The 17892-nt window shown below is 43.7% G+C and overlaps 1 protein-coding gene across 1 annotated transcript in view; it reads right to left on the minus strand.

The window, feature by feature from the left end:
• Positions 1–13130, minus strand: part of COLQ (collagen like tail subunit of asymmetric acetylcholinesterase) — a 38206-nt gene extending 25076 nt beyond the window's left edge. Inside the window, exons 1-2 of the mRNA XM_032181804.1 lie at positions 12859–13130; positions 1357–1469 (exon numbers count right to left, since the gene is read on the minus strand). Of these exons, the coding sequence (XP_032037695.1) occupies positions 1357–1469; positions 12859–12964 (219 nt within the window). The 5' untranslated portion in view covers positions 12965–13130. The remainder of the gene's footprint in view (positions 1–1356; positions 1470–12858) is intronic.
• Between the last annotated feature and the right edge of the window lie 4762 nt (positions 13131–17892).

Here is a 17892-nt window from a genome sequence, read left to right on the forward strand (position 1 = left end):
TAGAGAACATGGAGAAAAGCACAAATAAGCAGCCACTACAGTCCAAATGGCACTTAATTACTGCCTGAGGGAGAAGCCTATGGTTTGTCACAAGGTTATCTTCATGGATGCTTCAACATTATCACTTCGGCATAGTGTCCTGCCCCACATTTCCTCCTCCTTTCCCAGGCATGCTGCAGCCAGGCTATCTCATCCCCTCCAAGCCAGTGTGGGACTCAGGGCTATTTTTAGACTTGACCCTGCTCTCCCCATCACGCTTTACAAGTAGCAGCTCCTCTCCAAAAATAGCATCTTTGCTCTAATAATACCGACTGCACTCTGCATGGGTATAGGCAGCGTGAACTTCGCTCCAGTAGATACCAACCAGGAAGCATTCATTCACTACTGATCAGAGTGGATTCCCTTATAGTTTCCCTAATCTTTTGACTTCATAATTAAGCTTGCATGAGTAAACTGGCTGGTCTATATCTCGTGACAAAAGAAATCAAAATAAATCACCCCTGGAAATATGAACAGTGCAGCAGAAACACTGGGTTAGCAAAGCTGCTCTTCATCTTCCAAGTGAAAAGGAAGAGGAGGAGGAGGAGATGGGAAAGGTGGAGGCAACTAGATTTTGGTTTGGGAGGAATAATTCCCTGAGCTCAAATCTGATCTCTCTGAAGACAGTGGGGGATTTTATGCTGTATTTTTTCTTGGTTTATTTCTTGTCAGATATCTTTCTAATCACTGTTTACATAATGCTTCTACTAATTGCAGTATTTGCATATGGTAAATGAGTAGTAGAATTAAGAAATGGGCATTACGAAGTAGGTGGAAAAATTCTTTATATTTGGACAGAAAGCGTATTGGAGGTAACAGACCTTGGCAACAAGTGCAAGTGGGCAAACTGCTATGTCATATACCCACTGTATGCTGTATATGTTAACATACGTTTATGGATACATATCATCTAGAGCAGGTACGTGCAAGGGCCTGAGAGTGAAAAGTCCATACCAGCAACTCAAATCCATCTTTCTGCAAAATGAAATGGTGGGAATAGATTCCTTGGGAGTATTTTAGGACCTTCATGTCACTGACTAAGGCAAACATGATACAAAATAGGACACATATAGCGTATACTTTGAAATCATTGTGTAGGATGAGAAATTGCCATTTTGACCTTCCTTGGTTTATTGCATTGATATTTCCCTTAGTTCAGGATTGCCTTGCTCTAGGAAAGTAGCAGAGCCCTACCAACATAGACAGATGGGTTTGCTGAGTGACACCGTGAAGCAGTGCTCAGAGAGGATACTTCAGTCTTTGTCACACATCAAAAGTCAAGTAAATAGAAGAGAAAGGCTCCTGGGCTACACTTACAGTGCTCCAGCTGTGCCTGAAGTACGGTGGTGGAAACAGGGGCGGTGGAGGAGGGCCGAGGAGACAGCACGGTCTGTGGTGAAGCTGTTTCTTCTGTTCCAAACAAGGGAGATCTGTTCAATACAAACATCATCCATTGTCTTGAACACCACAAATATATCTTACAGAATAAGGTGAGTTTCCATTCCAAAGGACTTTTGTACACTCTGTGTCCATTGTAGCTCTGGATCCAAGCAGGAACTTAAGAAACCACGTGGTCCCTCAAGTTTATAAGGTCTTGTTGTGCTGCAGGCTATGCAGAGTTTTAAGCTCTAAATATGGCTATGACACAGGCTGATTTTGGAAAATATACGATACCCAATGTTAGGAAAAAGATTGAAATATATATTTATCTCTCTTTCTGCCATGTTCCAAAAGCATATTAGAAATGACATCTTCTGGTTACCATCACAGCCCACATGTGACTAAGGAGCACTGCATGCTGCTGCCCACTAGCCTTTCCCATGGACCAAAATACTTCAGGCTCTTTTCTAATAACAGTGCGGGCAGTTGTTCCACTGCACATCTGATGATATTTCCCATGGGCCTGAAATCACGTTACCTTATTTCTGACTTGTGCATCATCACTACGAATCAAGACTCTGCAACCCAACTGTAGCTGACAGCTTTGCCACCAAGTGTTGAGCAAGGCAGGCTATCAGTTGTTTTTAGCAATATATTTACCCTTCTCTGAGAGGAAAACTTCCATCGACAAAATAAGCAGCTGTGACCAAAGAGCCACAGAGAAATGATGTGAAGAGGATGCATTTATACTGTCTCATCTTTTCTGAATCTATTTACCCCCCAGGAAATCTCTCTGTAATCAGGATGAGGGCCTTCTGCAAAGGTTTTGCCAAGTGCAGGACTTACTTATTTCTCTCTGTTGGTTTCTTCCTCTGGCTACTGGCAGCCAGGGATGGGTGTCTGTGAAGTGAAGGGTGGCAGGGAGCCAGATACAGTAGGAAGAAGAGCCTATGGTAAAGTATCTGGTATTAATAGAAAATCTCCAAATTAAGTTTCTAGGAAGACAAACCTGGCAAAATTGCTAGATTTGTGTGCAAATCAGTTGCAGGCTGGTTTTTAATCATATCTCAATGTAACACACATTTCTCTAAGGGACAGAGATACTTCTAATTTTTCAAATGTCTCAGAAACTCTATTACATCCCATTCCACCACCCCACGTTCATGGGAACAGCATTTTGCCCAGTCCTCATGCACTGAAATAGCTGACCAGATGAGTGTGGTTGTTAAAGCACTGAAGTGGCTTTAACTTGTGGCAAGGGAACAGCTCAGCATGTGTTTCACTATCTCGTTTTGTGTCAATATCAGACTTATTGGCTAAGTCAGGGAATCACTTCTGGTGTTTAGCTACCTGAAAACAGAAACTGTCTGCAGTCGCTTCCACGGATGCCAGGTTACATCACACCTTGTCTGAAAAGACAATCTAGGCACAGGGTTCAGGGAAATGCATTTCACAAATGTCATTTCAATTACCTTCCTGAGCTTGAATATTTTTTTATAAAGTGGCATTTCTTTCCTTTCTCCAACCAAAAAAAAAAAAAAAAAAAAAAAAAAAAAGCCAAAGATTTCTACTGACAGTAGAATTCAGAAGTAGTTTATATGTTATGCAGATGTTTTTCTCTACCAAAATATTAGTTGAGATGATACAGTTGAGAGGTAAGTCTGTTGAAGTCTGAAAGGGTTCCATAGTAAAGACTCTATCTGAACTTTTCTCATTAAGTTGGAATTCAAAAGAAAACTTCAATTTAGAATAAGTCAAAAGATTTAAAATTAAAAAAAAAAATAGAGATTGTATGTATATATATATTATTTAAAGCTACAAACATATACTGACAATGACAGTGCCCGTTAAAAAGCAGCAAAGGTTTGAGTTCTCCTATCTCTAGTTCACACACGTGATAACATACAGAAACATGTAGAGTTAAACTCTCTATTGGCTTGCCCTGAATTCAGTCACTAACAGACACTGCAGAAAAAGTTTTGCATTACTGCAGTTGTTCTGCTACTTAAATAAAATAAAGTAAAATAAAATAAAATAAAATAAAATAAAATAAAATAAAATAAAATAAAATAATTGTTATTTAAATATTTGGCAAAAATAACATTAAATACAGATCACAGAATCATAAAATCATAGTACACTCATCATGCTCTCATGAGCAAAGTGAAGTCCTGGGTTATAAAGTACTGACATTTTCCTTTTATGGAAGCACAGTCTGAAATTCTTTGGAAGAGTTTCTATTGTGAAAACCAATATACTAAACAAAGTTGGGAGCAAAATAGCCATTGGTTTCAGTCTTTATAGTCTTATTCTAATTTTACTATACCACAAGTTAGGTTGAAGATCAGTTTAGGTTTGCTGGTATAAACAGTGATAGCATGTACTGATATGACATGCAAAAACAATTCAGAAAGCATGCAATTACTATTATTATAATATATGGACTAGATAGCAGTTATATGATGTAGGTTTTTCGTATTTCAGGGGCTCCATCATTAATCATGACCATGCTCTGGCAGGTGTATCCGTAAAGCAAATATTTAAGAAATGACTGATCCCAGACCCAAGGATCCTCCACACTCAGGTATGATGGGTGGATACAACAGAAGAGGGAGCACAAAATGAGAGTCACAGACCAGAGGTATGAATATTATAATATTATAATATCTTCCAATAAACACTGCATTTCATTGGTATCTATTTTGTAACTGTGATAAGTCCAGGATGCAAAGCCAGTTCAGTGCTGGCCTGGTTTGCAACACAAAAATATTACCTTGGTAGGCTTACAGGCTGTCAGCAAATGCAATATATATCATTAGTCTCCACATTAGCTTTGATTGCTAAACACAGCTTCATAATACTCTAGTCCCCAACAGTGGAAAAAGTCTCAGCCCAAGAATAGGACTTTCATGGTTTTCTGTGAAAAGAGTCTTCTGTGAAGACTCTACCTACATAAGTGAGCTCACTTACACTTCTTGTGTGGAAACTGCTCTTTCAACATCTTCCATATCAAAGAAAGTATTCAGTAAGAGAAGGAAGGCAAAATGAAAAACTCCATACAGGACTTGTCTAAGTGGCAGTTGTTTCCAGAGAGCATAAAAATTAAGATAGTCAGCTTTAAAATAGTAAATGTTTACTATTTTCAAACTCAAATTATTTTTATGGTCCAAATTATATTAATGAAAGTGATTATATCAATCTGTGAATAAAAGAGTTGCTTGAAGAAATAACATATTTTAGATAGGCTTTGCCCTGTTTCATCTTGTTCTTGCAGACTGCTTGCTTCTGGTGTTATCTGGAAGCCAAAAACTGAGATCTGAGATGCTCCAATGCAGAGCCAGAGAGAAGCCTTCACCCAGGCAAAGTGCCCTGGAGCAGAGCTTGGACGAGGTCTCCAAGCCATCCTAGGGCTGATCCTAGGGCTGACTTTCAGCACCGTGACCCCTCCTGGCTGCAGTGGAGGTACCAGAGGGAAGTGCTGCCCTGGGTCCAGGTTAGATTTGCAGGATTTCACTGCAAAAACTGTATGCAAGCTGTTAAAATGACTTCTGCTCTAAAATCACAAATGTGTAGGCTAGCTGGATCGATGGCACTGGCAGGAGAAAAGGGCCTGACATGAAAAAGATGTGCAACATGTGTTTCCCTTCCTATTTGCAACCACACTCACCCAGCAAGCCCTGACTGGACGCTGAGCTGCTTTCCAAAGCTGTGTCTCCCCGACAGCAGCGCTGGTGGCCTGCCCAGTTTCTGACTGGCAGGGCCTGCTAGATGGAGACCTCCGATCGCTGACACCCCATCACAGGTGCTTCTCCCACTTGGACGGCTGTCAGAATTAATAATAAACAAGCTGGGCAGATGGGCTAGTTAATGAATGTGGGCTCGTCCGGCTGAAACTGAGACTTTCATCTGCTTTGTTGTCATTCATTCAGGCTCCTCTTGCCCTCCTGGCAAGGACAGCAGCTCGCCACGAGCAGTGGCCATCAGGTGTTATCCTGTGTGTCTATCACAAGGTGGCTAAGGCACATCTTCCCTTACAAATTAGGAAAGTTTAAGAGCTTGTCAAAGGTGACAAAGTCCCAGGGGAAAGGGCAGCACCAGGAGGAATGGGTGAGGGTGGGCAGGTAGAGCTGGGGTACAGCTCACACCTGGAGCTGGATCAGACCGTCAGGTTCATGAACAGGCTGCATGTCTCTGTGTCTTTATCAGCTTAAGCCTTATGACCTGAATATACCATCTCCTATGTACCTGGTGATGTAAATACAGCCAGGAAATACAGCAACCCCTACAGCTTATGCACCAGTGCCCATGCTGGGGAAAGCAGTGACCCATCCAGATCCCATGGGAGCCACAGCATGAAGACATTTCCCCATCCTTTTTGTGGAAAATGAAAAACGCCAGCCAAAACTTTTCAAGCTTATTTCCAGCCAAGAATAACTGATAGAAATATGAAAATACTCTGTGCCAGAAATCCTGTTTCTAATCCCTGAAGTGGCTACTGGTTGAGGCAGAAGTTATGCGCACTTCACCAGCTGGCGCAGTCAGAAGCTGTCCTAGTAAGTAAATAAATAAAGGTGTTTAAAATGAGCTGGTGTTCAAGAAACCTTGCCAACAGCACAGATATTGTGCTCGTGGCCCCCAGCTTCTCCCAGCTCATCCCCTCGTCTCGTGTCCTCCTGCAGCCGGCCCTAGTGGAGCCCCTTGCAGCCCTGCTGGAGCAGGCCCATGCCAGGAGATACAAGGCTCAGGAAGGCAAAAGTGCATGCAAGATTTCCTCAGAAAAGGCATTTTATTCCCCCTAGGCACATATTTCAGACATTTCATGTGTGCATATGCACTTGTGTGAGGGCAATGCGTGTGCCTAAAGGTTATTTGCTACTCTCCCAGAGGATTACAGAAGGGAACTTCTGAGATTAGCGCTGAAGGAGAGAGGAATATTTGCTTGGTTTGGCTCTGTGCTCCAGTGTCATAAGAACATAAAAGTCCCAATAAAACCTGCACAGCGGAACACTTCAGTGGGTTATAAAATGGGTTTCTAAAACAAACCTGTGGTTTATAAATCCCAGTAACCACTGCAAGGCTATTCTGTGCAGCTTTGCTTCTGTTGGCTTCCATTTGCAGAGGTCCAGGGCTCAAGACTCTGCTCAGTGATGCTGACAGCAGTGTGTGTTCCCCTTCCAGTCATGAGGAGCTGAGGCACAGAGAAGTTAAACATCAGCTCCAAAGCCATGGATGAGTCGATTGCAAAATGTGAATGAGAGTTTCAGTCTTGTAAATCACAGTACCTCATCCCAGTCATTTTATAAACTGGATTATAACACTCCCTTTCTTGTCACACCAGAATGATGCTATGAGTACACTGAGTATTAAAGCCCAAGAACTTACTGCCACCCCCAGAAGAGCCTAAAACTCTAAAACTTAATGCAAGATAGCCACTCTGTCAGCCCCAACAGACTCCTGCATGCAGGTCACTGCTGCCCATTCTTCTCCCACTTTATCTGTGAGATGAATAGCACCAGAGCAGAGACACCAAAGCCATCCCTCTCCAACTGCAAGATCGCAATCTGTCAGGGCTGGCATGGCTCAGAAGTGTCCTTGACTTTGATGTTGGCCCACCACGTGCTCAGTCAGCCCCAGACAACCCATCTGAGAACGTGGGTGTTGCTGTGTGCTCAGAAAGGCACCAGAGAAAAGCCTTCAAATTCCTGCTAGAGACTTTGATACCAGGGACTAAATTAATTCCTTGTGACTCCCTTGTGGCAACTCACAGCCCAGCTGACTTTACTCTCTGCCCTTTCACAAAGAAATAGCTCTGTATTGACTTGGTATTGTACACAGCCATAACTTTGCAGGTTTTAGAAGCTTTTAGTCCATTGACACTTCTTCCTGGGCAGAAGAAAACTGAAACTGCAGCCCTGCCTTCTTCAGGCAGAGCATCTCCCTTCACTTCACAGAATCACAGAATTTCTAGGTTGGAAGAGACCTCAAGATCATCGAGTCCAACCTCTGACCTAACGCTAGCAGTTCCCACTAAACCATATCCCTAAGCTCTACATCTAAACGTCCTTTGAAGACTTCCAGGGATGGGGACTCCACCACTTCCCTGGGCAGCCTGTTCCAATGCCTCACAACCCTTTCAGTAAAGAAGTTCTTCCTAACATCTAACCTAAAACTCCCCTGGCTCAACTTAAGCCCATTCCCCCTCGTCCTGTCACCAGGCACGTGGGAGAACAAACCAACCCCCACCTCGCTACAGCCTCCCTTGAGGTACCTATAGAGAGCGATAAGGTTGCCCCTTGTGTGCCTGCCCAGGTGCATCCATTTATGCAGACACACTGGCAAAAATGGCTATCAGTTGCTTTTCTCTTTTCCCCCAATCTATCAGTCCTCTTCTGCATTCCTCCTATGTCCATCTTCTCATCCCAAATCCCCTTTCACCACTACATTTTCCTGCATACAAAGAGCATTCCCCTGATGTGCTTTCCAGTAAAGAGGTGATTTCTTGGAGATGAGAGGGGAAGAAACACAACACTTAGGCTGGTTTCTGTGAATTACTGTGGTGTTTTTCTCTCTCTCCTATTTCTGATCACCCCCAAAGAGTTCCCCCTGCAATGGAAGGGCTTTTCCCATTTTCCTTTTACCTATGAAGCAGCAACACAGAATAAGTCAGTAAAACCTCCCATGCCAAAAATTGCTTTTGATCCTGAATCCATAACACATTCAACACCCCTCCCATTTTAACCATTACCTCATAAATTTCCTTTCTTTGTGCAAGTGTCCCCCCCACCTAAGGTTCCCAGGCTGTCTCATTTGGCAGCCACCCGCTATCCTAACACCAAGAGTTAAAGCCTGCAGGGGTGCACGGCCTATCCTGACCACAGACTTCCTCCTGGACAAACACAGATGGTATTTCTCTGTAAATGTAACTAGGGCTGACAGTTTCCCTTCAGCAGCTCTAGCTGCTGCTATTGCGCTGCTGGTGCTGCCCTGCCAACAACAGCCCGGCCACGGGCAGCCTCTGTGTCTGATACAAAATGGGCTTTGAAAGACAGGGAGGCTAAAATGCAAAGTCACAGACTGTTCCCACTGCAGGGGTTTGCTAATATTGAAATAAACTGCCTGCAATGGGAGCAGAGGCCTGCAAGTACTACCTTTCTCTGAGCACATGGGGAATAAGCTTGTTTCACAGCACTTCGGGTTGCCTGTCTGTGGAGCTCCTCTCACTAAAACCACCTGATTTTGAAGCAGCTTGCTTGGCTGTGCTAAAATTTAAGCCTCCACCACCCAGTCTGATCACAGGAGAAATCAGCAGCCTGTCCAACGCTGTGCCAGCTCCTGCACCAGTCTCCATCCCTGGTGGCAGGAGAACTTGTTCACCGCAAACAAGGCTTGGGTGGCATCTCCAGAGGAGCTTCCACAGCCTGAAGCTAGACACCTGCCTTACTTATAACACAAAGCCTGTCCCAGGAAAATAAAAAAATAAAAATTAAAAAAAAATCAGAACTGGCCATTGGCTTGTCCCATACTGCTGTACTTCAGGAGCCCAGGTTCTGTATTTCAGGATGCCCACCAGCTCACCACTTGAACCTAAGGGAACCGATCTTCATATTACATCCGGGGAGAGCAGAGGAACACAGAGGGGAACACTTGGTCCTTTGACCTAGTCACCTGCATTTCCTTGAGTAAATGAAAGTTCATGATACTCACCCTAACCAGCATACAACTGAACCCCTTCCTTTAATTTACATTATAGTCAATTAATTTCTTTTGGCAATTTGCATATCTATTCATTCAGTAATGCAGATTCAGAGACGCTGTGCCCAGTGAAATGGGGAGCTCCCTTTTTTGGGGAAAGCCAGTGTAACAGGCAAAAGGCAGAGAAAGCAAGAGGACTACTGCCAGTAACTCAGCTGTTGCAGCCCCATTTCAGTCCTTTAAATTAATCAGCCATACTCATTTCACAGGGCTGTGTACGAATATTGATCACAGGAGAAAAATCGATCAAGTGATACATTTGTGCGATGCATAAAAGGAAGTTCGGGTCAGAAGAAGCATCAAGATCCTGCTCTTCTCCAGCTCCTGGTGGTTTCTGAAGTTCTTTCCCCTCTCCCTGTAAAGCCCCAGTAAACTTCAACTTGGATGAGTAGGAGAGGGAAAGGGAGACTTTCTGCCACCTGAATTTGGATGATGGCTTCCTTCAGCCCTGTTCTTACAAGGTCCGCTTAGCCCTGCTGAAAGGGAGCATAAAATTCACACCTAGCTTTCGTTACGTGATTGTGACAGTGGAGGCACTCGGATGTCCTGGTCAAGTGCACAGGGCAGGAACCCCAGCAGAGCAGAGCTCTGAAAAACGATAACGAAGGACGTTGTAAACACAGTGTCTTAGGGAAGGGATACGACAGGTTACCCTGGAAGGAACACCCCTGCCTCAAGGAGAGTTGAGTTACCCAGAGCCCCTGGGGGGGCTCTGCTGCCATGTGGAGCTGCAGCCACGTGCTTGAGCATGTTGTAACACTAATCCCAAAGCATTTCCTCCAGAAATGATGCTTCAGCACCAGAAGAAACACAGACATGACATTCAGAACACTTCCAGGAAAAGTGATGCGCTGTTGCTTTAGGCTGATGGGACTATAATGCGGAGTTGGCAGCAAAACAGAAAATAATCCAGATTATTATTATTCCCTCATTTATTCTACAAACACTTCCCCCACACACACTAGTTGTTTACCTCTGCTTTATAGTTACAATCTTATGACCTGTGAACATTTTTATCTTGAACCTATTGCTATAGAAAGATGTGTGAGAATAGAAATAAAAGTACTTTTAGTGCAGAGGTTTTCTGGCATATCTGAAAACCAGCCATAGGTATTCCTCCAATTGCAGGAAAGACAAGTGGTCACTGAAGAACATAGCTGCTATTTAATGTGATTACTTTCAGAGTTTGCAAGTGCAGTGCCGAAATCCATTCTTTAAATGTGAAATTACATCCTGGTGCCAGATGCAAACAATTAACTCAGCTGACAGTCACAGAACATCTGAGAAACCATTAAAATAACAGAATTTAAATGGAGTTAATTCACCTCCTGAACACACTGTGAGATTTCTACTGGAAAACAGAGAACTTGGCTTTTTCCTTAGGAGGCGTTGTGTCAACTGCTGATGCATTCAAAGCACTAAAGGAGTTTTCTTTTTCATTGCGTGATTTTTCATACCAAACAGAGAATTCCTTGCCCCAATTAGCAAGCAATAATTGGCACTCAGGTATGTAACAGTTCACCAAAATATGGCTCATAATCCATCCCTGTGGCTGTGGAATGACAATTGGATTATCCACTAGATGTTATTCTGACACATATTAGCAAGTAGAAATTTGCAACACGTTCACGATAGAGCCTTAAACCCACAGCCAAAACAGCTGGTGGGGACAGGGGAGGACGGGGCTGGGGCCAACTGCAGCCTCTGCCCCTGGCAGACCTGGGGGCTGCGCCATGGGAGCTGGTCTGCTGCAAAGAGCAGAGCCTGGCCACAGCCAGCATCAAGGCCTGAAGGCATAGACTGCTGTTGTACGACATAGCATTTGGGTGGAAAATTATTCCATAGAGGAAGAAGGGATTATTTCCTGAACCATTATTTGTTAAAGATGATAGCAATTTGTCTTCTCTAGACACACAAGTGTGCTACACAGGAGAAAATCACTGCTTAGGTCTGGCCGTGTAAGTAATGGAAAAGTGAACTTAGGGTTGGTCTGGCAGGAATCTACTAGATTCAAGGCAATGTAAACCTCTTCAAAACAATTTTGAGGTCTAGCAACTTACATACTATTGCGAGGCACTTAGGAACATAGAAAAAAATAAGTTTTGATATTTCTGTACCTCAGCAATAACTAATATCAACCTCATGGAAAAAGGACACCCAACTGAACAGAAATGATAATAAATAGAAATGCTTTTTAGCATCCCAAAAAACTTAGCAGAAAAACATATATTAGTCCCCAGAGGTTCAAAAGAATTGATTAAATTGTTTTCCAAAGGATGTATTTCTTCAACCATTAGGCTTCTTTAGATGTTATCTTAAAAGCTATCTGAAATGACTGCAGAAGTCTAATGGCTGCTTTATTAAATGTTATAGGGTTTTTCCACAAAGGGTATCTGTGTTACTCTTTGGACCTCAGAACCTTATTATTTGAATAAGACTATTCTTAAATTAATGGGCTCTTCAAACCACCGCAGGTGACATACAGTGTGTTAGCTCGGCACATTTCAAAAGATGAAAAAAAAAAAAAAAAAGAAAAAACCATAATTGAAATCATTCATACTGACTGTTATCGAGTCCAGGAATCCATTGTCTTGCACAGGCTACCCTTCTGATTGCTGTTCTCTCTTAAGTGCCTCAAATGTGAACCATCTGGCTCTGTGGTCACACCAGAGACATGAGAAGGAGAGAAAAGACTTTAATTCCATGTCTAAGACTGATCTGATGTAGTCTTAAAATGTGCACTCTTTGGGACACTGTTTTGATATCAGAAACACAGGGAGGACCTGAAGGCAGAGCTGACCTCACCCTGCAAATCTCATCCGAACCATCCCAACTTTGACACTGAAGGAATCCAGGATTTTAGCTAGAAGCATCTTTTGGTTAGAAGTAATTTGCCATAAAATGGTGAGAGTTCCTCCAAGAGGAGACGGAGTCAGAGTTCTTGTCAACTTTCCCCTTCCTTTGCACAGAACATGGGTAAAGGAGAGTCTTGCTGGCCAAACTAAAACCTATTAAGTGGGATTTCCAGTGCCCTGGCTCAGCTGACAACTAATTTGTTTTGCCTTTGCCTAGCAGGGATTTTCCATGCAGCGGACTCTTGTTTGCTATGTAAGTCATCTGAGTATTTGTTAGTGTCATAGCCAGAGCCAGATGATGTTTATTCTGCTAACATCCAGTCGGGCTCCAGCAGCACTCATTGAGGTCAGGGCTTTATTTATAGAAGCAGATATACATTGAGATTCATTTTCTTTCCCTTGCTGTAATCTACCTAAGCTCATCCAAAATAGAAAGAAACATGCAGACATGCAAGTAATATACTAATTGGGCCAGATCCTCCAGTGGCATGAATTAGCACAACACCAAGCCAATGGAAAAAACAAAAACAAATGAACAAAAAAAAAAACAACAGCATTTTAGCACAGCTGAGGCTCTTGTCTATTATTTCTTGCAGGGTTGGGAAGGGAGGGGTTTAAAAAAAGAGAAATAATAAAGCAAAAAGGAAAAGCCATGAAGCAATGAAAATGTCCCAGCCTGTGGCAGAGCAGCTCTGCAATGCAAAATTCCTTCACCCAGATCTGCAAAGCGAAGTATTCCTTCCTCCTGTGCTCCCAGTCACTGGAAAAGTGCAAGAACCAGCGTGCAGAGAGGTCCAGACAAGGCAAAGTAACAAGACTTAAAGCGATTTACCTGAGGAAACTGAGAAGGCATTGTCAACGTACGAAGTCTGACAGAAAGCAAAGCAGGAGACAAGCTGAAGGTAAAATCCCCAGGCAACAAGGCTGAGGGCAAACATGCTGCTTGCGCCCTGGGCAACTGCAGCCTGGAGGCGCAGCTCTGCTTTGGGGCTTGCTCGCTCTCTACTCTGCCTCTCTGTCTGTCTTGCCTGCTCGCTTCCTCTTTCCTCGCTGGCTGCGGGATGCGTGTGTGTCTGTGTGTCTGCGTGTGTGTGTACGGCTCCGACCGCTCTCGCTCCCTCGCCGTGCCTTTAGGAAGCAAGAATGCCAACCATTTCCCATTAAATCTTCTCCTTACACTAGGCACGGTTATATTTAACTCCTGTGCTGGATCAGTTGCCCCCATTGTGGATGTTAGCTGCTAAAACGGTGGTGGTGGGGATTCTGTTTTGGTAACAGAAGCAAAAAGGCACTTTGGGTTGATAATAATAATGAGCAGGAAAGGGAGAGATTAGAAACTGGACTATAAACAGCATCCCTCAGCGCAGGCAACCAGACAACAATGTCGAGATGAATAAAATCCCTGATTGATCATCTTCTACAGGTCACTAATTGCCTTAATGAGAGAGATGAGCAGTGACCTAACATCTGTTTATAACTGGGGGTGCTTTGCATTCGCTTACACTGTACATCTTCGGCTGAGGGATGCTACCGAGGCTCCACAACCACAGATCATTATTTAGCATTTAAGAGAAAACGAAAGCATCACTAGTAGTTGATCAGACACTGTGTGACTGCAAGGAGTTTAGTGACAGGGCGCAACAGGTGGAAGAAACAATAAGTGTGCCATTATGAGGTGACTGAAACGCAATCGGCTCTGGGGGTGGTGGCAGCCGATGCACCGCACAGCACCGTGGGAGGAAAACAAACCTCTCGTTTTCTGAAAAGCAGTGTGAGCCTTTGTTACCTGTACAAAAGCCTGGCGTTTCTGTGCTTTGTTCCAACTGGCAATAAGTTTCTGTCATGAGAAGGGTCCTTCACACGTTCCCTTTCCACTTGGGATCTGACAGCTGCTTCCATTAAAAGCAGAGGTACTCACTGGTGTGAAAACCATCATTATTCCTGCCCTACCAGATGGAGATGTTCGTTGCCCGCTGCTTATTTGTCTCCTGAGATAAACAGGGGAATCTTTTGGATTAATTACAGAATTGATTTTTTGTTTTCACTTGAGAAAAATTACTCACTGACAGGGACAGTGATGTATTCCCTCGGGTGATAACTCCTCCTGCACACTACTAAAGGGCAAAGCGATGCATCTGCACAATTCTAGCTAAACTGTCTTGGCTTTTAGTAGTCCCTGCAAAGCTTATCATGACAAGCCCTGAGTATATAAGAAAAATATCCAGTTGCCTGTTTATCAGGATAAGCAGTGGACAATTCCCACCTTAGAAGGCTGCATGAACACTGGAAAAAAATCCTCAGAAGTTAAAATGTCATGATTTTATCAAAAGATTCACCTCTGAAAACGTTTGACCAATACTTAGCGAAAGCAATGGATGAGTAATTTCAAATCCTTCTGAAATCCTCCTATAGTCTTGTAGCAATAGAAAACTTGGTAGAAATCTGCAGTACAAAATACATTCTGTTCGATAAAGTAATGACTGAATCCAATAATACTGCAAAGAACCAAGAACACACAGCAGGACACGTATTTTCCCCCACCTCCACCACCCTGTTGTCATCAGCTTGAGTTCTTGGTTCTCCAGGCTACAACAGAAATGCAAGATCGGGTAAAAAGTCAACATCTTGCTTGAAGAATAACGCAAGGAATTCTATCACAAACCACATCCATCTTTGTAACTGCTTGAAATGAGATAGGAACAAGGAATATACCCCTTCCTTGCAAGGGCAAGTGCTTTACTGGAGGTGGCCAGAAGGGGTACAGGAGCCAGGGCTGCTTCTGGTTTCCAAAGAAATACAGTTAGCTTTGTGTGGGGGTTTTACCCAGCTGAACTGCACCACAACCGCTCCCTCACTGCCTCTCCTCAAAGGGAAAGGGGGAGAAAATACAATGAAAAAGGCTCAAGGGTTGAGACAAGGACAGGGGGATCACTCAACACTTACCATCACAGGCAAAATAGACTCAGCATAGGGAAATTAATGCATTTTATTCCCTAACAGGTTAGAGCAGTGAGAAACTAAGATCCCCCAGGAGCAAACTGCTCCAGCACAGGTCCCCCATGGGTGGGCGGCAGCTCCCCCCAGACCCCCTGCTCCTGCGTGGGCTCCTCTCCACGAGCTGCAGCTCCGGCCCGGGCCTGCTCCTACGGGGGCTCTCCATGGGCCGCAGCCTCCTACAGGCCACATCCACCTGCTCCACCGGGGGCTCCTCCACCCATGGGGGGGCTGCAGCGTGGAGATCTGCTCCATGTGGGACCCACGGGCTGCAGGGGGACATCCTGCTCCACCACGGGCCTCTCCCTGCACAGCCCGCAGGGGAACTGCTGCTCTCTGCCTGGAGCACCTCCTGCCCTCCTGCTGCAGTGACCTTGGGGGCTGCAGGGCTGCTTCTCACCCCTCTCTCCCAGCTGCTGTGGTGCAGCAGTTTTTCCCTTTCCATTATCTGCTCTCCCAGAGGCCCAACCAGCATTGCTCATGGCTGGGCTCTGGCCAGCAGTGGGTCTCTTTTGGAGTTGGCTGGAGCTGGCTCTGGTCTGACATGAGGCAGCTGCTGGGCTCTGCTCACAGGAGCCACTCCTGTAGCTTCCCTACTACCAAAACCTTGCCATGTAAACCCGATACACTTTGCAGTCGATTTTTCAGTAGAAACTTTTGGTCCTGTGGAAAACCCTGATTAAACATGGTTGCTTTGTCAACATTCTCCTCTCTTCACTTAACATTGCCACCACTTCAAAGTCTGAGCCTGCTTGACTTGAAACGGCGCTCAGCCAATGCAAGGGAAAGCTCTGTAGGCACACACTGTGCTGAGGAAAACACGGCATATTCCACACAAAAGCTTCAAAGGAGATGTTCAGATTTATATTTGAACAGACCTCTTCATCATGACGGAGCTGTAGTGCATCACATTGTTAGTTTTCAGTGGAAGCACATTCAGGACAGCAGGGAGAAGTACTCTCATTACAGGTCAGCAAGGCAGGCCATGCAGGCACTGGCTTTATGTTTGCTCTACTTTTAAGGCATTGACCTTACTAGCTGAAAGTGCTGGCAAGGTTGCTGATGGTTTCAGTGGGAGAGGAATGAAGTCCCTTGGACATGGACAATAAAAATGGACAATAGCTGTGGGCTTTTTGCCCGAGTACACGACTGCCACTCGGTGCTAAGTGGCGCTTCGTGCCAGATGACAAGGATGCACACCTGGCTGCAGGGCTTGTCCCTGACCTCTGTGGCATCGGCTCACGTGATGGAGATGATCCCGAGGAGGGGAAGTGTCACGTAGCAGAGTGAGTCTTACATGGTGTGAGAAACTCGACAGACGTGCTTTCCAGTCCCCTGAGCTATCGATCAGCTGTGAGCTTGCTCAGCCAAGCGGTTCATTTCTCCAGCTATTCCCATGGGCCCACAAAGTCAATGGAAAGCTTCTGCTCCCTTCAGAGAGAGCTGCATCAGATAGCTAAGGCCACTGCTCTGAGAACATGAATCGTTGTCTCTATCATGCAAATAGTAATTAATAACAAACCTGGATTATTTTCTTCCTTCTATATACACTGCAGCTGCTATGGGTGGTGCAGTGAAACTCCACATTAAAATGACTTAATTCTGCAACCACCAAGACCTTGTACAAATTTGGGATTTTTTTTTTTTTATTTAATTTTGCTCTGAAATTATGCAGCTGCTAAAAACAAAGGAATTGTATACTATATGATTCTTACTCACCTCTCTCACCTAGAATTGCTACTCAGATACCAGCAGTGCTACTTATTGAATGGCAATACAATGGCTTCAGAGGTATTTTTATTTCGGATGCCAATAGCTTAATAAAGAAACACAGCAAAGTATTGACAATCTGCAGTTTCCAAGTCTCATAAGATACCACCATGACCTAAAGCGAGAACAAAGTCTGAAGGACTTGACTTTAAAAATCTTTCTACAATGGGAACCCCAGAAACCAAAATGTCATCTGACATCTAACACTCAAAAATATAAGAATACCACAGTTTCATTACAGGCAATCAACTACAGTTTTAAAAATCCTAGTTTGAGTAGATACCGTAACAGCTAATAAAATATCAAAAACCAACTAGCAGTTACACATTGAGGAAAAAAAAAAAAAAAAAAAAAAAAAAAAAGACTGAACAGTTTACAAGTTTACCTGCTGTTGCTTGATCTTTTCAGCACAGAGATGACCTCTTCGAAGTGGATGGAAGAACCTGCTGATCATTCCTACCATACAGATAGAATTTATGGACCTATCTTTCCTATGCAAGAATTAATGAATACTTGTTAAAAAGAATGCTTTTTTTCTCAGTCCTATCCATTTTCTGTTGGCAGATCCTTCATCAACAATCCAAAGGAAAATGAATGTAGTTCAAATAAAATATCATCAATCTCAGGGTCCAGTATGAACACAGTTCTAATTAAAAGGATAAAGATAATTGAGATTTTCTAGTTCAAAAGGCTGAATGCTCTTCTGCTGAGTGGGCCAAAGGTAAAACAGCAACCCAGTGGTAATGCAATAATTCAATAACAGACGCTGTCTGCAAAGTAGTACAGAAGAATTCTGCTCATTCAATTAGTGTGCGAGATGGAGAAGATTTTTTATAATTATGTCTTCCTTGCAAAACTTGTTAGTTATTTAACAGTGATTGGTTTTCACAATAAAAATATCTGGTCAAGTTCACACACTTGCATCATTCATGCCGAACATTTAGATTTTGTACTTGGACAACATGGCTAACATCGCTTTGGAAGACATTATTATCTACAAGAACAGAGGCAACTGCTGAAGTGAAAACAAAAATTGTAAACGCTGAAAAACAAAGAACGGCTTCATCATTTCGTTGCTGATGAGTTTAGATTTGTTTAATTC

Source organism: Aythya fuligula, chromosome 2 (assembly GCF_009819795.1).
Source record: "Aythya fuligula isolate bAytFul2 chromosome 2, bAytFul2.pri, whole genome shotgun sequence".
NCBI classification, from domain to species: domain Eukaryota; kingdom Metazoa; phylum Chordata; class Aves; order Anseriformes; family Anatidae; genus Aythya; species Aythya fuligula.